General features: G+C 33.8%; 1 protein-coding gene across 3 annotated transcripts in view; it reads left to right on the plus strand.

Moving 5' to 3' along the window:
• Positions 1–21858, plus strand: part of LOC128558540 (uncharacterized) — a 43808-nt gene extending 21950 nt beyond the window's left edge. For 2 of the 3 annotated variants that reach the window (XM_053548153.1, XM_053548154.1), the window contains exons 5-13: positions 1434–1538; positions 1970–2206; positions 3693–3944; positions 5070–5297; positions 6533–7153; positions 7717–8073; positions 8286–8399; positions 11620–11702; positions 12647–21858. In XM_053548153.1, coding sequence (XP_053404128.1) covers positions 1434–1538; positions 1970–2206; positions 3693–3944; positions 5070–5297; positions 6533–7153; positions 7717–8073; positions 8286–8399; positions 11620–11702; positions 12647–12970 — 2321 coding nt within the window. In that variant the 3' untranslated portion in view covers positions 12971–21858. The remainder of the gene's footprint in view (positions 1–1433; positions 1539–1969; positions 2207–3692; positions 3945–5069; positions 5298–6532; positions 7154–7716; positions 8074–8285; positions 8400–11619; positions 11703–12646) is intronic. The other variant, XM_053548155.1, reaches the window with a different exon arrangement.
• The last annotated feature ends 624 nt before the right edge of the window (positions 21859–22482 follow it).

Here is a 22482-nt window from a genome sequence, read left to right on the forward strand (position 1 = left end):
TTTACTACGATGTGGCGTTTATAATTATGTTTGTATTTTTATTTATTTACATATATATATTAACTGAAAAGATTTGACGATATTTTATAATTCATATTCTTTTGCATTCATATGTGGGTCCGTACAAGTAAATAATAAATGTTTTTAAACAGTGAATGTCAAATTTATTTCATTGACATATTGCAGTATTTCACATGGGCTAATTTTTTTTATTTTAAATTTACCATCAAGTACCCACTTTGAGAAGGTATTTACATGGGTCAATGTAATTTGATTATATATATGATATTTGCTTGTTTGTATGTAAGGTCGAATAACTAATTTAATTTTTTCTCCTCATTCTGTCACAATTTGTCTCCAGAGCATAATCTAAAAGCCATTCGAGTTATTGACTTCAGACTTGGCATATACGTCGTTGACGATGAGACAATATGTAGATTGCATGAACCTTGTTGGTAGGTCAAATATCACTGTCTCAAATGAGTTCAAATGTTAAATCTGCCCTTTGCGTTTTGTGTCCAGAGCACAACAGTAATACATTCAAGGTATTGACCACCATAAATTTAAATATAACTGGGGGTGATGAGGCAGTTTCAGGAGTGCAATTATCCACATTCCCCTCCCCCCACGCAATTAACCCCCTCATCCCGTCTTAATGTATTCATCCCATCCGCCGAAAAAAAACATTCACGTTTAGTGTTTTGTGCCTTAGTATTCCGTCACTACCGCCACAGAAACCCCTCAAACCCCACCAAATATTTTTCTTTAAATTGTATTACCTCCTCCTCTAAAACTCGTCTGGCGTGTATTGCTCCGCTCTGTGGAAATCTTGTTATCGTTAGGAAATTATTACCCCTAGAAAATTGAATTTATTTCGTAATATTTAATACAGGGATATATTAAGTTCTTTGACATCAATCTAGTTTTTTCCACAATTATGATACACAAACGAGCTTTCTAGTTTTTATTCAATGGGACGAATCCGTAACAAAAGGTTTGAAATTAATTTACACCTATAAATGTATGTTTAATATAAAAATATGTAATCAGTATAATTAAAGGCAAGAAATGAGTTCGTGTCATTCTGTCACAAACAAATGGTTTTTGTACAATCAACAAATTGTAAATGAACATAGAATGTAAAGTTAAGGGCTGAACATAATGAAGCACGAGACATTATCAGAGTATCCTGGCATAAATATGCATATCAAGAATCCATTTACATATACCTAGGTGTTACAAAAATAATGACGTATGTGGGATTTTATAATTTTCTTTCTGGTACATTTTGTTTCAGCTCAACAAGGTTATTACTAGTAATCCAAGTGACATTTTTTTAATACTTTCAAAGAATTTGTTTCCCTTGCACTAATGCATAATATGGATAAAAGTAATCAAATTGTAAATTAAATTTTAATACACATTTTGAATAGCTGCAACACCAGAGGATACATGTCGGAAAGCATTGTGTTCTCCTGAAGAATCAACAGAAAATGGCAATGGTGAATCGGCTCAGCGTGTTTTTTCTAATTCAACAGGTCAGCAATGATTACAAAGTATTTTACAACCAATTTTTATTTAAAGAACAATAGACTTTTCTTAATATAATCATGAAATTTTGCTTTTACATTATGCATCCGAGCAAAATTATAACAGATTCGATTCATGAGAGTTAGTGGTATGTGCAACATTTCTAAAGCCACTATAATTGGTTTAAGCGGCATTCTGTTACAAAATATTGGTTAAATCCCAAAGGACCAAATGATAAACAAAACTGAGTCCAAGTATGAAGAAACAACCGCCACACGACACTGAAAAGGCTGCTGTTGTGATATTTGATACAATATTATTTAAAACAATGTAAACTTAGTGTAACATGTCATTACTTTTTAATATACTTTAGATGGCTATTTGCCGCTCGATGAACTTTTGTGTTAAATATTTTTAATGCGTCAATATATGTCAACAGCGGAAGGAGGTGAATTCGAGTTTTACTTCCCGAGCCCTCAAGAAGCGGAAACTGGTGAGACATTAAAACCTAATACAGTGGTATCTGACGGAAAAGATTCCAACAATTCTCAGTTCAAAGTATTGCCTAGACATAATAATGAACCTCTCACGGCACTTATCTTGAGTGGAGCCCATGATCCAACGAAAGATGCAACTGACGTCACGACATCATCTACAGACATAAAGGCTAAGGCAGGTTAGAATGATATTATTTCATGTTTTTCAGTGGTTTATTGATTTCATATTCCAATTTTATCAAAATTTGACACTCATAAATGTCAGAATATTGTTGATTGCGATACATAATCATCATTTTTTCAAAGTCAAGGGATATCAAAAGGACATAAACTAGTTCATTTTCTTTTTACGGGCCATAACTTTCTTAACACTTTCATCAATATCATTTAAACTTGATTTAAGTAGTTCGTGTCTGTCGCAGAACTTTCAAAATATTCAATGTATTGATTTAAAACCTTGAATATAAGTGTGTGATGAGGGGAACAACGATCACATTACTCGCTCCACCCCTCCAACACCCCCAACACCCCCCCCCCCAAAAAAAAAACAAACAAAAAAAAACAACTTTTATAATCTTGCACTTATGTATTCGATCCACCATTAACTTGAAATATAGGTGGGTGGTTATGAGACAGTTTCAGGAGTGCAATTATCTGTAACATCCCCATCCCCCACCACACACACACCCCACCCCAACACACACACACGCGCGCGCGCGCGCTAAATTTACCCCCTCATTCCATCCCACCGTCATCCACTCATCCCCTCCTCCCGAAAAAATATCACGTTTAGTTCCTTGTGCCTTAGTAATACATAACTACAGCCACAGAAACCCAACAACCCCCACCAAAATTTTTACTTTAAATTTTGCTTCCTCCTTCTACGCGTGTGGTGTATGCCCCACTCTGTGGAAAAATCTTGTGGTCGTTATGAAGTTATTACTCTTAGAAAATTGAATAGCAGTGCTGTCCAATTTATTTCGTAATATTACAGAGATATATTAAGTTCTTTTATACCAATCTAGTTTTTACCACAATTATTATACAAACGAACTTTCTAGTTTTTATTCAATGGGACGAATCCGTAACAACAGGTTTGAAATTAATTTACACCTATAAATGTATGTTTAATATAAAAATATGAACTGAATATGATTAAAGGCAAGAAATGAGTACGTGTCATTCTATCCCAAACAAATGGTTTTATGTACAATCAACAAATTTCAAATGAACGTAGAATGTAAAGTTAAGGGCTGAACATAATGAAGCGCGAGACATTTTGAGAGAGTCCTGGCATAAATATGCATATCAAAAATCCATTTACATAAACCTAGGTGTTATGGAAATAATGACGTATGTGGGATTTTATAATTTTCTTTCTGGTACATTTTGTTTCAGCTCAACAAGGTTATAAATCCTAATGACAATTTTTTGATACTTTCGAAGGAATTGCTTCCCTTACATTAATGCATAATCTGGATAAAAGTCATCAAATTGCAACTTTTATTCACATTAATTTTCACTTTTCTATAATACTTAGAATAAAGATACTTTCAAAGTAATTTTTAGTAACGTATCTGAACAAAAACATAAACAGAAAATAATCCTTTATACTTATAAGGAAATTTATGACACTACCAATATCAAATATTTTATATGATTCAGTAGAGGGGAGAGAGAAGGGATATAGTAGCGAAACAGAACAAACACCATCGAAAACTATCTGTGAACCAGCCATCAACGGCAGGTCACAGCGGACATCTGACAATGTATCTGTTAGGGCGTCGGCTAATAAAAAAGGTGAAGCAATTATAGCTGCAATACCAGAGGATACACGTTGGAAAGCATTAGATTCTCCTGGAGACTCAACAAAAAAGGGCAATGCTGAATCAACTCAATGTGTTTTTAGTAATTTAGGTCAGTAATTGCAAAGTATCCTACTATAAATTTGAAGTTAAAGAAAATAATCAGTTTCTTATTATAAAAGGTAAAGGTAAAGGTCTTGTTTGTTATAGTGTCACCCCTATTGAAAAGGCCAGCCAACTTGGCTTATGAGACACCTTTATTGTGCGTACCAATTACCTCCCAACTCCTACCACTATGCCAGGCGCCAGGCGGGTAGAAGTCGGTAGCCATTCATTTAACTAGCTTACGAACCGGCCTTTTCGGAACGAGTCTCATGACAAAAATCCCCCGGACGAATGCTCCCCATGGGGCTCGAACCTTCGACCTCCCGATCCCGAGGCGGACGCCTTAACCACTGGGCCACGGTGACCGGTATAATAATTATGGCATTTACTCTAGTTTGTATTAACTGCAAATAAAATAGATCCCATGGAAACATAGAACGCATCCAAAATAATAGCAGACTCGGTTCATACGAGGTAATGCAATGTGCAACAACTCTCACATGCCTCTAGTCTAGTACCGGTATTGGCGGAATTCTTTTATACGAGTACATATATATGAATGGACTCCATTATTCCAAAGGGTCAGAAGAGGTAAAAAAGTGAGTCAAAGTACGAGAAAACTTCTTACGGCCGCCATACGGCTTTTTAAAAATTGTTGTTTCAATAATTGATACATTTTTAAGGTCCTTATTTAAAAGATAAATTTTTAGTGTAACGGCATTTACTCTAGTTTGTATTAACTGCAAATAAAATAGATCCCATGGAAACATAGAACGCATCCAAAATAGATAGCAGATCGTTCATACGAGTAATGCAATGTTCAACAACTCTCACATGCCTCTAGTCTAGTACCGGTATATGGCGGAATTCTTTTATACGAGTTACATAATATGAATGGACTCCATTATTTCAAAGGGTCAGAAGAGGTAAAAAAGTGAGTCAAAGTACGAGAAAACTTCTTACGGCCGCCATACGGCTTTTTAAAAATTGTTGTTTCAATAATTGATACATTTTTAGGTCCTTATTTAAAAGATAAATTTTTAGTGTAACATTTCATTACCGTTTGAATATGGCCTTTGTCGCTTAATGAATGCTGTGTTAATGTTTTTAATGCGTCGATATTTGTCAACAGCGGAAAGAGGAGAGATTCCAAAGGTTTACTTTCCGAGCCCTCAAGAAGTGGAAATATTTGGGACAGCAACACCTAAAACAGTGGTATCAGAGGGAAGAGATTCCAACAATGCTCAGTTCAAAGTATTGCCTATACCTCTTACGGCAACTATCTCGAGCGAGGCTCAAGAGCTAAAGAAAGATGCAGCTGACGTAATAACATTATTTTCGGACATGACGGCTAGGACAGGTTAGAATAATGTCTTTTTTAATATTTTCAATGTATTATGGATTTTATTAAAACTTGGCACACATGCATTTTACAATTTTTTTGTAAAAACTCCCTCCGAATGCAAATGCAAGATTGTGTTTCATAAAACGAAGCAAGGAACTCTCGATTTCTCTATTATTAAGTTACAATGAAATATATGTGCAATTGTACATGTTCATTATATGTATATGTATACTAGTTTCAGGTTGTCTGTCTGTCCGTCTGTCTATCTGTCCGTTGACAAAATCTTGTGCGTACCAACTCTCTTCATCCCCTTGACACAATTCAATAAAAACTTCGAACAAGTGATCAGTAATGCATGGTGCATGTTAGGCTCCGGGACATTTTTGTTACTATACTATGTCTTATGCGCACCTGAACCCATACACATAATTAAATGAAACTTAATACAAGTGATTAGCAGTAACCCTTGTTGTGCATGGTGCATGCTAGGTTCTTTCATAAAAAAGTTCTGCACAGTTATGGGACTTTGTTTTTTGCTAATATACTATATACATACAGTCTGCTTAATTATGCAGTTTTGTGCGTGCCTAATCTCCCGAACACTTGCCACAATTTTTTGAAATTTCACTCAAGTGATCAGTACCAACCCTAGCTGTGCAATGTGGATGTTACGTTCTTTTAGATAAATAATCTGTGTAGTTATGGGACTTTGTTTGTTTTTTTTTTGTTTTGTTTTTTGTTACAATACTATATACATAGAGTCTATGAAATGTGTGGTTATTGTTTACCCATTTCATAATTTTCTAACTGTATTAAAAATGTTGTTTGTATGTTAATAAAAGACTCTCGTGAAGTGTTAAAAACACACCGCTGATAATGACAAATATGCCGAAAGTGAAATTCGACACGAGCCTTTTGTGTTCAAGCAAAAAGGTGTGATTCACATTATAATGTAGTGGTCGGGATCGGAGATACGGCCATCAGTGTTCGAGCGATCCGAGATAGAACAATATGTATTATATTGAGATTTTACCGGGACCGGACAATGAGTTCGCGCGAAGGGAGATATTCGAACAATCCAAGTTCGGGCGGATTAGTTATAACATTACATAAAACGACCTCTAAATGTTTTACATGGTCAAAATACCTTTGCCTTATGAGTACCATATGTTACATTTTCTACACCAAACATTGTATCTTGTATTCATTTAATCAAAGATATTTCAATTCAACACTAAAACTCATTTCAGAACAAAAAAGAATGACAGATGCAAGCGATAAGAAACGCCAAAAAGTGAAAAGAGATACTTGTACCATTGACAATAGAACAATTTCTAATATGAATGTGGCGCGCACAACGGCTGGTGATGAAGGTTTCTCCACTAACAAAAGAATAGAACATAATGAAAAACGCGTAAATTGTAATGCCGATATTGACTTAAATGGAGGCCATGTAGCAACACACAATAAAGAACAAACAGCCATAAAGTTTCGCACTTCATTACCATGTCTAGAAAAGAAAAATCAAATAGGAACTCATTCATTTGACAAACAGACAGGTCATCAAAACACCAGGGAAGATTTACCAAATGATCCAGATTCAACTCAACATTTGCCTGAAACAGGAACTAAATATATGTATGGTCCTGCTTTTACTTGGCAAGATAATGACGATCATGAAACACTCCCTATGAACGCAGATATACCAGAAGGTAAAAAGATATTCACTGTACCATTCTGTCCAGTATTTAACATTCCTGACATTCGAGAAAAAGATCAGGACACTTCTGGATTCAATACTCACTTTAAAAACATGGAGAAGAACATGCCTCAGGACGAACGTTCCTTGACAGAAAATAGAGAACAAAAAGGTGAGAACAATATCTAATATATAAAAAATAAATTGTTTCCGGAATTACACATTCAAAGACATTTTGTTTTTCTCTATGGTCACAAAATTTATGTATTCCTTAACATAATAAGATGAATTCTGTACAAGCAAATATTTTTAATTTTGAACTATTCTATAGGATGTTGTCAGATCAATATTTTTTTCCTGCTATTTGCGTAAGACAACAGCGTTTTATTAAATATTTATTAAAACATCTCACAGACCTAAATCAGATAGTTTTACATCGTTTTACAGTAAGTAGGAGGCAGTTGCTTTGGAAATATAGGAAAAAACAGCTTCCTATGTCAACAAAGAATTTAAATTAAATTTTGTTCGAACCTTAAAAAAGATTTATGAAAGCCGTCGTTTGCTGTGCAACTTTACAACTATTGTTGACATACATTCATGATACACTGAAGATAATGTTTTGACATTAGAAACGTATAACTGTGATGTATGCCGTACTCAGTTGAAAGAAGAACTCTTTTTCCTTACTGTCGAGCTTCTATTTACTATGTTTATATATTCTAATTTCTGTTAAAGGTCTAACGAATCGTAATATTTCGGAAGAAGGTAAGCAGAGGATTGGGACTGTTGTCAAAGAAGATTTTTCAAACGAGTCACAAGCTGCAATATTACATCCATCTGATCACGTTGACAAACAACTAAAAGAAAAACATTCCCTTCCTCGGCCGTGTTCTGATTCCAAGTTTTTAAATTTGAAAACGGGACAAACCTCTGGAATTTCTCTTCATAGATGCCGACATGTTAGTGCAGATTCGACTCTCAATAAAAGACGTAATATGTCAGCTACTCCATTTCAAGATGTATCGCCTGCAAATTGGAAAGCAGAAACCGATAGGAGCTACACCATTTTATTGCGAAACAAAAGATTTAGAGGTAGGATATCCCATACTACGTTAGAAACTATCGCAGAAAATTAGATATTTAAGTAAAGCGTATACAATATAAAATTCTGTTTTACTGAAAAGCAAATAGTCTGTCTGTTTCTCCGTATTATACACAGTAAACTGTAAAGTTCTTCCCCGATCCTTAATCTTGAACATAACATATCACTTGAATTAACAAGTTTTGGTTTTCATCTCTTACAGTTGCAGAATATAGTAATGAAGATATACTAGTAGATCTGAAACAGAGGTACCGCATCAGAGATAAGCCTTTTGCCATACCAATCCAATATTTTGGGAAAAGATGCTATTATCCAGGTAAGCTGTTTGTATTTAATTTGCATAAATAGTTAACTATAGGCAACGTGCAATATCTACTGAGCCGCTTTGAAAACGCAATACTCACGTTTCTCGAAATATCTTATTTTACTTTTGATTCAAATTTTCCAGAAATATTGCATGATATGCAAGTCATACTTGACAAAAAATCAATAATGACGAAATGCCTGTCCGAATAACTATATGCTTTACAAGACAAGAATGAAAACACCACAAAAATATTTTAAATAAGAAATTTCGCAAGATATGTTGATCAATTCAGCAAATACATTGTATATATTTATCATCAAATTCTTTAAAGCTCATCGACTTTTTAAAATAAAAACGGTTTATACTCATGCTTTTGAGATTCTGATTTAAACCAAAGAACTCTCCTTAAGGTTATTCCTTTCTCAGGTTCCAGACCAAGTCTAAAATAAAGAATATTTTTCCGGAATAAGATGAGCATTCGCGTTAGATTTCAGAATACGTATCTAAATCAGCCGTTCAGACTGTTGTATTGCGAAATTTCTGTTAGTGTCGTAAAATCACACCCCATTTTCATTTTGATACAAAAGGTCGACAATAATTTATGTAGACAGTTTTCTCTAAAAATGTATCCAGTTGTTATCTGGCAAGCGGCAAAATTGCGTGTTATCCAGATAATTATGTTAACCAGACAAAACTGCCTGTTAGTGCCCACTTCTGCAATCCACATATTCACATAAGTGGTTATTCTGAAAGTTTTCTTGATATCCAGTTAACATTCGTACCCAGATTGGCGTTTAACGTTAGACTTTTCTTTCCCTATACGGAATGAATGAGTGTATATCTACCTCGTCCTCTGCCACTACCCACCAATGGTTTGTGCAACTTATAGATAGGATTTATAACATTCAAAAGGAATAATAAATTTGCATATTTATTATGCCCCTTCATTTTCATTCATTCCGTAATGATAGGGGACGATTGCCAATCACAACTGACTAACTGACAAAAAAACAAGATACTTAGTTAAGGTAAGTGAATATGTGGATGACAGGAATGGGCACCAACAGGCAGTTTTGTCCTGTTAAGATACTTATGTGGATAACACGCAGCTTCGTCACTTGCCAGATAATAAGTGAAGAAGTGACATTTTAAATTACGAAAAAAATCGAGATAGATAAGTGGATAATTTTCATCTTACTGACAAGAAATATCTAATTGAATTTATTTCAGATCGGAAAACGTGACAAAATTAAATAATAGTAATTATAAGTGACAGATGTATGTTTATTTCGTTCTTACACTGATTTTTGGCAAAACTCAAAAAAGTATTGATATGATACATTTTCATAATTTTCCCCTTATTTCAAGCGATATAATATAAGAAGAATGTGCATCTGTGAACGTCTTCTTTACAAACCGGTTTTAAATGTCTGCTGATTTATGCTGTACTTGAAATTATTATATATTTCTTTTTGTTGTATTATTTGTTTATTTAGATTTTGCTTATGTTGCCAATAGTTTGTGGTAGTTTTGGGATTTGTTCAAAAGAAAATGTATTTGTAAGAAAGTATTGCTCTTTCTTTCAACTACATGAACAAGTAACCAGAAGGATCTTATTCTGCATCAATACTGGGATACATTACAAAAAGGTTTTAGCAGATTGTATTGAGTTGCAATGTTTAAATTATTACATTAAAATGGATAAATGTTAGGCAAAATGCACTTAGTTTTTAAATTGTCGTATAATGGTTAATGAACTTTTATTCCCTAAAATCTATTTTCAAATTGTATATTGTCCTTTTGAAACAACCTCCAACAGATTGGGTGAAATTTTTCCAGATGTACATTTTTACCAAGTTTTGCATAAAATGTATATATATGACACTAAAAATGAGAAAGTGGGTAAAAATAAAAGTTAGATATTTGTACAATACAGTTGCCATCACGTTATTAAAGTATAGCTTAAATTATATAAGATATATTGTATATACTTCGGTTTAAGACAAACGCTTACGAGTGACCATATAACTTTGTTTTTTTAAATCTAATTACGATTACTAGGGTTTACATATTTGTAAATGTATATAGCTTTAGTGGCTAGCAAAATAAAATAACTTTATATTTGTTATACATCATATACCTAGGCAATATGTTATGGTCATTTTAACACAAATTTCTGCACTTTGAGTGTAATTCGGTAATTTACCAATCTTCCTACGCATTTCCCTGTAATCGTTTCAAAGTCCATATGACAACCAAGTGACATAGCCGCTCTTGGGCAGTCGGCGTAAAATGTCAATCTTTTTTTCAGAAATAAGTAACACGGTTTCATAGGATTAGGTATTGTTTAATCACCACATATATATGGTGCTTATTTTTTTATGTTGTCTTTTTGGCAGCTTCCGTGATATACAGGCTCCATAGCCTCAGGCCCCTATATAATTCCAGTTATTTTAGTTCCGCCAATTGCTTTCTCGTTTAGAACAATTTCGTTCTTTTAACTGGTTTTCATGCAGACATATGATTAAACGCTCCCTGTACTCCGACTTATCTGAGGATGTCTCTAAATTGTATCTTGGTACTTGTAATATGTGTAAATGATTAATTCTGCTCAACTCTGGTCTAGAGGGTGTGCTTACATTTTCATTACTGCCTATGAACAGGCTCAAACAAACATAGCCTGTCCCAGCCAACATTTTCAATTTTGTCGTGTTGGCAACCTGAGGGTTTCAGCATTTTTTAATACACTGCAATAAAACATTTTGGTATATGGGTAAGCCCTAGCTGTAAGCATCTTTCTAAAATGATGATGGATATGACATTTCATTCCACTGAGCGCTCGGTTTCCATTCCATGCTGTCTTTTGGGTTCATGAAAACCATGTCTTACACAGGCAGTCATGTAAGATCATTCTATTCCAGTGAGTGTCAAATACCTTTTTGAAATCATAAGCTGTATGATCAGCACTGTTTTTATCTGAAGACTTTTCCGAAATGTATAGCTTTGTATACTTTCTAATTATTTTAGAATATACAAATCTGTGAACAAAAAGAATTCTTATTACTTTATACGGCATTTTAAACAATCTTCAGAAATGAAATGCGGTTTGTACCATGTTATTGTTCATAATTTTAACATTTAATTTTTCTACTTTCTGTGCGTATATTGGTCCCTTTTGTTTAAATGAGTGTCCTGTCAATGTTGTTATTTCCATTCCATTTTTTTGCAGACGGCAACACCAAAGCAGATGACAATGATATTGCTCATGACATGCGCAAAATTGGATTTTTTTCTAGGAAAGTACTTCAGAAGGTATACTATATAAATTGTTATATCAATTACAGAAAACCACAATATGAAGAGTCTGTACATTTTCAAATTACACAACTATTAATCAACATTATTATATTATAGATAAATACAGTAAAGTATTGTCTTCTTACATTTCGGCCTTACAATGTATCAGTTAAACATAGGCCTTCCTTATATGACTCAAAACTTAAGACAAAGAACGGAGGTCTAAACCACAACATGGAAAATGTTCTGCATTTTTATAACGTTGATGTCTTATCTAATAAAAAGTCACTTAAAGAAAGAAAGAAAATTTTGGTCAAATTCTTAATTACCATAGGAAAAGACATTTGCCATTTTGTATGGAAGAAAGCCGGACTGGCATCTCCAAAGTTCTTTTGGAAGGAGCACTCTGTCATATAATGTCCTTCACTTCAAATAAATTATTAATACTCAATGTATGACTGACGGTAAAATATTGTGTGAAGGAGGGTTCCCATAAAACTAATTGATGAAGATAAAAGTCCAATTCCTTGGTGTTTTGTACACAATGTGGAGAAAATGTCTTTACCCGTGATAATTCGGAAACATAATGTTTATCTTTGACTAACATTGTTTTATGTGACATTGTGTATTAGATGAGTTTTAAATGAAATAAAACCACGTCATTTTACATGCTGTCATTAACTTTTGAATTTTCCTAATATTTTGAAGTGTACATATACATAAAATAGCCATTTTATATATGTTTCAATAACGAGTCATATAATGAAATCGATTCTTATATTCAAATGGTTAAAATGTAATGAATAACTGTACCCGTCACTAAACATATACATAATATCCCTATACTAACCTGACACTTTTCTAAAAAAAAATGTCCGTTTACATATTTTCTAAACAAAATATAAAAAAGTCGCAAACCTGCGTAAACAGTAACAGCGCATATTTTTGTATAATACTAGGAAGAGCTATGTTCAAAATCACAAGAATCATTAGGTGATGAAAGTGAAGAATCATTTGGAGATGAAAGTGAACAGTGCAGTATTACAGAAAAAATCAACGCCCAATTGTGTCAACAAAAGAAAACTAGTACAAGTAAGACGGCACCAGCTTTAAGGGAAGGCTCTAGTGAAAGTAGTGATATAGCCGTTGATGTTTCGTTTAATTTAGCACGAGAACAATTTAACAAGATCAAAGATCCTAGGAGGAAGAAATTTGCTTTAACACAAATTCGTAAAGCGATTTCTGAAGCACATACGTTGGAGTTTACGGACACAAGTGACTAATGCGTTTCGAAGCCTTGTGAGAACAAGTAATTATTTTAACACTATAATAACTATTCTTCACCAAATAGTTGTTTAACAAAGAACAGTACTGCATTCTCTTTTAATCCGACCAGAATCCTACGTTGTATAGACATCGAAATGTAACGTCTACTACACGTCGTGAATATGACGTTGAACACACGTTGTATTTAGGTCGCCGACATCGCGACCAGAATCCAACGTTGTTTCAACTTTGTGTCGACGTCAGGTGTTTGCTGGGATAAGGTCTGTCATCTGATGACACGTTATAATTAATTCACATAAGCTGTAAAAGATGTTTTTTGAAAATGTAAGAAAAAGCGTTTACACAATATCTATGCAACTGTTCTAGATTATTCTATATATCATGCACAGCACAGTATTTAAATATTTAACAAATGCCACTGTTTAACATGATTTATTCTTTATATTAGCTTTATTTTCTATGCTCATAATACAAATATGTTCACGAAGAAATTTTCATACAGAACACTACTAAACTCACGCACGCATAAATACACATATGCCTCTAGACACTCACATATGCTTGTATACTCAAGTGTTCTCACAATACCCAAGCGGAGCATATGTACAAATTGATAAGGTTAATGAACATGTTTACCTTGGAACCACGGACGACTTATTTGAAATCTGATTCTTTGTGAACTACGAACTTTGTTGCACATAGCTTATACATGGTTTCCATTATAATTGTAATCAAATATATAAAGTTATGTTATAGTGATAATGCCGTTAGATATCATTTATATTTTGACGAAAAATTTCGGTAAAATAATTGGATGAAGAAAAAACAAGGTTTTTGTGTGTTCTACAACATTTAGATTGAGTTTTATTAGATATGATCTAATACGTAAAAATATGTGTCTATGTATGATTGATATATTTAAGAAAGAGACATCAAGCATGTATTGTATTCTATTTAAATTGCTTATTTTCGAAAATAATAAGACTCGAGGGTAGATTGACAATAGTTGGAATTTGTCTGGGTAACAATTACGCATATTTAGGGTCTTATGTGCTTTCCATAGCGAAATATAAGGCAGAATAGAAGACTCCGACCCACACATTTAAGGCTCTTCATGATAAGTTCCCTGAGTATATTGGGGATATGGTATAAGTGTATAGAGCAGTCACAAGACACTGTGTCATTAGTTGATCCCTGATGTATGACAATAGGAGCTTTTCGTACCACTCCCAAGCTTTGGAAAGATTAGGGAAACTGATACGCTGGCTGCTAAATGATACAATTTTCGTATCAAAGCATAGAACAGTATTTTATCCTAAAGTCATTTGATATGTGTATATCTTTATTATATATTCATGTTAGGCATTTTTTTTTACTTCTTAATCGTTTTATTTTTAAAATGTATTATGTAAATCACTTCTGAACGTGTACATGAGAATAAAAGAATGACATGTAAATGCGGTATAATAACAACATCTTTATGATATATAATTACATTTTCATACGCCTGAAGGGAGTATTATGTTATACCCCCGGTGTCCGTCTGTCTGTCCGACCGTCAGTTAGCAATTCATTTCGTGTCTGCTCTGTAACTCTTGAACCCCTTGAAAGATTTTGAAGACATTTGACACAAATGTTCACCACAACAAGACGACGTGCAGAATGCATGTTTCGGATTGCTCGCTTCAAGGTAAAGGTCAAATATAGAGGTCAAAGGTCATATCACTTTGTTTTGTGCCCGCTCTATTACACTTGAACTACTTGAAGGATTTTAAAGAAACTTGGCACAAATGTCCACCACATCGAGACGATGTGCAGAGCTCATGTTTTGGATGGCTCACTTTAAGGTCAAGATCAAATTTATTGGGTCAAAGGTCATCACTTTGATTCATGTGTATATTGCTCTGCATTGCGGTGCTATTGGTTTTATTTTGCAGATCCATTTTTGTTCACTTTTTTGGAATTTCTTCCCTTCGTTGTTCCTGTCCTCTGGGCTTAAACAGTCCTTTAAATTTTGCTCCCATCCTCCTCTGATATAACCCTCCGGGCGTATATTGCCCCGCTTAGCAGAGCTCTTGTCGAAAATAATGTATTGTTCATATACATAGCTATACTGCTTCCATGATTCCAGTAAGTTTGTGATAAGTAATAATTACATATCTTTACAACCTTTTTATTTGAAGTGTGATATAGAATATTGTCTCGTTTGGTGTATCTGGTATTTGTTGAACAGAAGAGGCTGATTTGCAGTTAATTGTAGATACGTAGTATAGCAATGGAAAGCACGAATATTAACTGTGATATGGAGGCGATATAACAATCAATCTAGGTCGCTTGATAAATCTTCATTAAACTTGGTTTGTAGCACTTTTGTAAGGTCCTCTCTCACATTTGTTTAAGTAGGGGTACCATTTGAAGGGCACTAGCGCTAAAGAATTGAAATATGTTTGAACAAATTCTTCTCATGGACAGCTCATTGGGCTTCCATAAAATGTGGCCTGTAATATTTTTGTAATGCCCTCTCCAATATTTGTATATTTGTGTAAATGATGAAGGGCTGCTACAGCTCAAAGTAGAAAAAAATCTTTAAGCGATTTCATGTCATGAACTACTTGATGGATTTTCGTCAACTTAGTCTGTAGTAGTAGTAGTTCAAATAGAGACACTTGTCCCATTTTAGGTACCAATAGTGCTGAAAATAGAAAATATTCTAAAAGACTTCTTCTCGTGAACCGCTTGACGGATCTTCATCAAACTAGGTATGCAGCGTCAATGTGAGGTTCTCTCACATGTATTCGAATGAGGACACTTCGCCCTTTTAGGCGCCGCAGGAGCTAAGAATAATTAAAACTTTAAACAGTTTCTTCGCCTAAACTGCCTGATGGACAGTCTGAATAGTCATTACAAAGGTCATAAATGGGTGGCATTTAGCCTCTTTTAGGGTCAGCTGAAGCTAGAAATAAAAAATAAATTTAAAAGATTTTACGATGAACCGCTAGTTGAATCGTCATAAACCTTTGTCTGTACCATCATTAAAAGGTCCATTCCCAATTTCGTACACAAATGGCCAAGTACATTGGGTCACTTGGCCAGTTTGAGGGTCTGCGAGAGCGTAACCTAAAATCACAAGGCACTGTGTCATTAGTTGTACAGTGAAGTCTGACAATCGGAGCTTTTCGCACCGCTCCCAAGCTTTGGAAAGATTAATGAAACTGATACGATGGCTGCTAAATTTTATATTTTTCATATCAAAGCGTAGAACTATATTTTATCTTAATGTCATTTGATATGTGTATATCTTTGTGTTTTCTGTTTATATCATTTTTTATATTCATGTTTGGCAGTTTTGTTTTTTTGTTTCTTTTGACTTCATAATCGTTTTACTCTTTAGAATGTATTATTTAAACACTTTTGAACGTGTACATAAACATGAAAAGAATGACTTATAAATGTGTTATGATAATAACAACTTAATGATATGTAATTGTATTTTGTAAATAATGTATTGTTCATATACATAAAGCTCTATACTGCAAGCAAGTTTCCAGTATGTTTGTGATAAGTAATAATTATATATCTTTACAACCTTTTTTATTTGAGATGTGATATATATATATTGTCTCGTTTGGTGTATCTGGTATTTGTTGAATAGTAGAGGCTGAATTGCAATTAGGTGTAAATACGTAGTATAGCTATGGAAAGCACGGATATTAACTGTGATTTAGCGGTGATATAGAAATATCCCTAGGTCATGTTTGTGAACGTAATACTTAAAGCATTTGATGAAATTTATCACGGATACTCTGTCTACATATAGAAACGGTTTAAAAAGCTGAATGCTGGCTCATTATGCCGAATATATGTATATTTAAAGTTTGAATTGATGCAAAGCTGTTTAATTACATACATGACCTATGTCACAATTTCTGGAATTAATGTAAAATATAAGCTAAGAGTTACAGTTTTATTATGTGATGCTACCAATTTAAAACTTTATAATCATGGACAAGTACTAATAGTGTGCTATTGACTGAAATACCCATAATATAAAGTGAACAAAGTAAGAATACATTTTTATCCAGAAAAACAATGTAATCAGCAAGACAACTGGCAAATGACTAGTGCCAATTATGTTTTACAAACATTGTGTGTGTATATATATAAATATGTGTATATGATATTTACTATGTTATGCTAAACGAGTGAACATCATATTTTTATTCTAGGTAGTAATACGAATACGTGTTTACTACTGCTGAAAAGAGAGCAGTTTCCTTAAAGTATGACGTAGAAAATCAAATTAACAATTTTATTCAAAATCATATTACTTTTTAGCTCACCTGCACAGAAGGTTCAGGGTGAGCTGCAAGTATATGTAGATTGTCCTACGTCCGTCGTCGTCCGTCGCTCAATGTCTGTCGTCAACAATTTTCATAAGTATCTTTATATGGAAATACTGATCAGAATTACATCAAACCTAGTGTATAGCCTCCGGGCAAGGTCCTTTTTCACATTTATCTAAATGGATTCGCCTGACCCCTATTAGAGGAGACTAGAACCCAAAGTAGAAAAACATTTAAACCACTTCTTCTTATGAACCGCGTGATAGATCTTGATCAAATCGGTTATTTTAAAGCCCTCTTCCAGTTATGTTTTCAAGAATTTGGGCACTCGGACCCTTTAGGGGCCGCAAGATATAAAAGGAGAAAACATTTAAACTTTTCTCTCCAAAAATGGTTCAAATGGAAATGTTTAACCCCTTTCAAGGGCCCTAAGAATAAAAACTGAAAAATCTTTTCTCATTAACCGCTTGATAGGTCTTCATTGAACTTGGTTTGTAGCATCATCGTAACGTCCTCTCTCAAATCTGTTCAAATTTGGTCTCTTTGAGGGGCGCTAGCTCTAAACAATTCAAATACGTTTGAAAAATGTCTTCTCATGAACAGCTTATTGGACCTCCATCAGTTTTGGTCTGTAACATTTTTGTAAGGTCCTCTCCAGTATTTGTTCAAATGATGGCACTTGGTCTCTTAAGCGCTGCTACAGCTCAAATTAAACAAAAAATAAGCGATTTCATGACATGAACCAGTTGATAGATCTTATCATCTTAGTCTGTAGCATCAGTGTAAATTCTTCTACTGAGGCACTTGACCCTTTTAGGGACGGTAGTGCTAAAAATAGAAAATATTTTAAAAGGCATCTTCTCGTGAACCGCTTGATGGATCTTCATCAAACTTGGCATGCAGCCCTTTCATATTTATTCGAATGAGGACAGTTGACCCTTTTTAGGCGCCACAGGAGCTAAAAATAATGAAAACTCTGAACAGTTCCTTCGCCTGAACTGCCTGGTGGATCTTGATGAAACAGTCTGAATCGTCATTACAAAGGTCGTCTTCAAATTTATTCAAATGGTGGCACTTGGCCTCTTTTAGGGTCAGCTGCAGCTAGAAATAAAAGTAAATTTAAATAAATTTTCGATTAATCGTCATCAACCTTGGTCTGTAGTTATAAGTTCGAGTCCCAATTTCATTCATATGTGGACAGGTACAAAGGGTCACTTAGCCCCTTTTAGGGTTTGCAACAGCTGAAAATGAAATAGCATTAAACGACTTTTTGGTCTACAGCACCATTCATTTTATAATGTCCTCTCTTATATCTGTTGAAATGGATACAGTTTGTCCGTTTAAGACAATACAGGCTGTTAGCACCAAATATAGAAATATTGTTAATTGACTTTTTATCATGAACCGTTTGATAGCTATTCAATCAACTGAAGCAACATTATAAGGTCTTTTAATTTTCAAAAGGGGCTGCATTTTACACTAGATTCTCATAAAATTTAGTCAGAATGATTGCCTTGATGAAATCTAGGTCCAATTAGAATATATCTCATCTGTGATCAAAAACTAGGTCACTAGGTCAAATCAAAGAAAAACCTTTGTATATGCAATAGAGACTGTATTTTTCAATTGATCTTCATGAAATTTGGTCAGAATGCTAGCCTTGATAAAATAAAGGTTATGTTTGAATATGGGTCATCTGGGGGTCAAAAACTAGGTCGCTAGGATATATCAAAGAAAAACGTTTTGTATGCGATAAAAGCTGTATTTTTCAATCGAGGTTGATGAAATTTAGTCAGTATGATTGCCTTGATCAAATCTAGGTCAAATTCGAATGTAGGTCATCTTAGCTTAAAAACTAGGTCACTAGGTCAAATTGAAGAAAATGCTTGTTTACACTTAAGAGACCACATTTTTGATCCAATCTTAATGAAAATTGGTCAGAATATTTGTTTCCATGAAATCACTATGTCAAACATGTTTACACTGTTATGGTGTGTTTATCAGGTGAGCGACCTAGGGCCATCTTGGCCCTCTTTTATTTCTTATTTTTTTTTTGGTTGCTTGTTTCTTATTTTCTTTTTTTTGTTTTTTGCTTTTTTATGGTTGTTGTTGGTTTTGTGTATGTGTGTGTGTGTTTGTTGTTGTTGTTTTTGTTTTTGTTGTTGTGTAAGTGTTTCTTTAGCGTTTTTTCATGGTTAAGCACTTTTACCACTTTTAAAATCAATTAAATTATATTTAGATATCAATTATTTCTAAAGTGGAAGGGGTGATGGTAAACCAAGAATAATATTTTCTTTATATTTAGAGCGCTAGCGTAACTATGTATTGTTTTTAAATACTTTTATTAATTTATGTTAAACGTATTTTTGTATTTAGTCAACTGACTGGGTTCCAAGCAAACATTCCTCTATCTTGAAATATTGGCGATCGGATGTGTTATAAAAGACCTTTTCGGCGTAAATGTTTATATATACGACTACGGATAAAGGATATCCTAGAATATTTAACAAAATATACGTCCGCTTCTCTCGTTATAACTACAAGTATTCTCTTCCGTTCGATAGCCTTCACGTTCATATTCAGTATTAAAACAATATTGTTACAATTGGCTTTAATGCCAGCAAAGATATCCTAGAACCAACATATGTAGTACTTCCCGTGCAGTAATTATACCATATATTTACCATTAAAACTATACACATGTATTTTAAAACGGAATATCAAAATTATACCTCTGTGCCTAACGATTTACACAGTAATAAGTTCTTATTGTGTACAACTTGTCGTTTCATATACAATATACCTTTCATTCATTTATACTTGTTTATTTGTATTTGATCCTGTGTACAGAAAGAGTAAAATTATGATTGTAAAATTAATTCTATGTAAATTGATAATTTGGACCAAGATTTCTATGTATATAAATAAAGAAGAATCAAGCCTTAGCAAACTCTGCAAGCTCCGCTAATTGTTGAATCTGAACAAAACTACCTCCACCAGAGTTTTTATTTCCTGGGTGTCGAAGACACGTGAGCCATATGATATCCTTCGTCCACCCGTCCACAACATTCAACGTTCTCATTCAATTCAAATTAAACTTTATATAAGTCACCAACATCAAGTGGGCATGAAGTTAGAGAACTTAAAAGGAGTGAAAACGAAAGTTTTTTGCGACGAATGGATGGACGGACGGACGACGAATATCGTATGCCTCACGGGTCTCCAGACAAAGATGAGTAACACATTCAGTATTAGTTAATATTAATACCAAGTGTCATAGTCATTGCACAATTGCGTTAGACCGCCAAAGGAAGAACTGATCTTGCTTATTGATCGGTTAGTTTGTGTCAGACTTTCTTATTACGTACGTTCCTGTTTTGATTTTGTATGGAAGCTGGCTGAATTATTCGTTAAAATTATTGTTATTCAAAATATGTTCTGTCCAGTGTATTTTAGAAAACACCTTAATGATAATTGAAATTGATCGAAATACGTATACATTTACGTAGTCGTGTACATTTCCATTCTGGCCGAAAAGGTCAAAAAGCAACACAAATGATGATATGCCCGTAAAAGCGGACGCAGTGGTCTAGTGGTAATACTGTCTGACTACGAAACCAGGGATCGTGAGGTTACGCTCCCGCTCCTCCACTAATTATGACGTCAATTATCCATATGACGTCAGGTTAATGGATTGATGAAGCGGTTATTTATTATTATCATTATTGGGATTGTTAGAAACTTGTAATGGTTTTTGTCTGATTTATCACAATTCAACTTCCAGATGGTGAGATATTTAACTATTCGAACTAAAGCTCTCGTGTCTCAATGCTTTCACATCTCTGAGCCTGGGTAAAGCAGACGATAAACAAAGCGATGTATTGTATTATCACCTATTTGGTATAACATTTAAGTGAAGAAGAGCACAGTCACATCCTGTTTTTCCTTTTCTTGAACAAATTATGTTGTTACATGGTTTGAGCAATGTAAATTTACAAAGGGTTCAGTGGTATAAAGCCATCATTAAATGTAACATACATATTTTGTTTTAGAAACACAAGATTAGTTCTTTTATAAAAAACGAAGTTGACTTCTGTATGGTAAACACCGAAACTGACAAGTGTTGGTCAGACAGACAGATATATGTGCAAAGATATTTTGCGTACAAAATATACATGACGTCTGTTTTTGCCTTAATTAAGTACTTGCATTTAGTTTCAAATAGGGTTTTAATGATATATATTTATTATAACTTTTGGTTCGAACCCAGAAAATATAAAGATTACACCTACTGAAATTAAAAAAAAATATATATATTAAAATTGTTACAAGCACAATAGATCTACATTCTCATGCGTATTTATCATATGGTATGAATTTTCTGTTGTCAAGACTGTGTAATATCAAATGTTTATTTTTCTGGAATAAATATTTGAAATATTTCAAAACTGAATGATAAAGAATATTTGAGTTGGACCCCGGTCAGACATCTCAAATTTGTAGCTTTTGCTTATATTCGGATAATAAAACTTTGCTGTGGACTGTAAGTCCTAGTTTTATTTTCTCTATATTATTTTGTTATAATTACTAGTAACTTGCAGTTAGTAATGACACAGAATGTCAGTCCTGTAGTATTTTTTCAATCAATTAATCAGTGCCTGAGTAGTTTTTGTCTGACTCTGGACAAAACTTTGTAGTTTGCATAATGTAATTCTCAATTGCATGATATACATGCTTCTACCTAATGATCAGATGAAGGTTTCTTATTTTAACTTTAAATTACATCGATCGTAAAGAAGTTTTTTTAACACTGCGGCAACCTAACGACAGCTTTCTGAATATCTCGTGCTTAGGAAAGAAATTGTGTGCATCAAAGTCCGCTTTGACTTTGAAAATGTAAACACCTCCTTATCCAGCGTCCACTTCGGCTGAGTGAAAGACATGTAAACTTTACAATAATCTCAGATTTGCTCAAGTTATGTGTGTATTGCACCACTTTCAAACGGATATGTTTAAATCAAAGGCTGTGTTGTCCAGGGCTTGTTCAATATGTTAAAACGGAAATGATGTAAAAATAGTTACTTTAAACATTTTCACCAGCAAAGTACAGTTTACACATATTTTTACATTATTAAGCATATACTTTATGTAAAAACATGGGCCCA

This window comes from Mercenaria mercenaria, chromosome 7 (genome assembly GCF_021730395.1).
Source record: "Mercenaria mercenaria strain notata chromosome 7, MADL_Memer_1, whole genome shotgun sequence".
In the NCBI taxonomy this organism is placed as follows: Eukaryota; Metazoa; Mollusca; class Bivalvia; order Venerida; family Veneridae; genus Mercenaria; species Mercenaria mercenaria.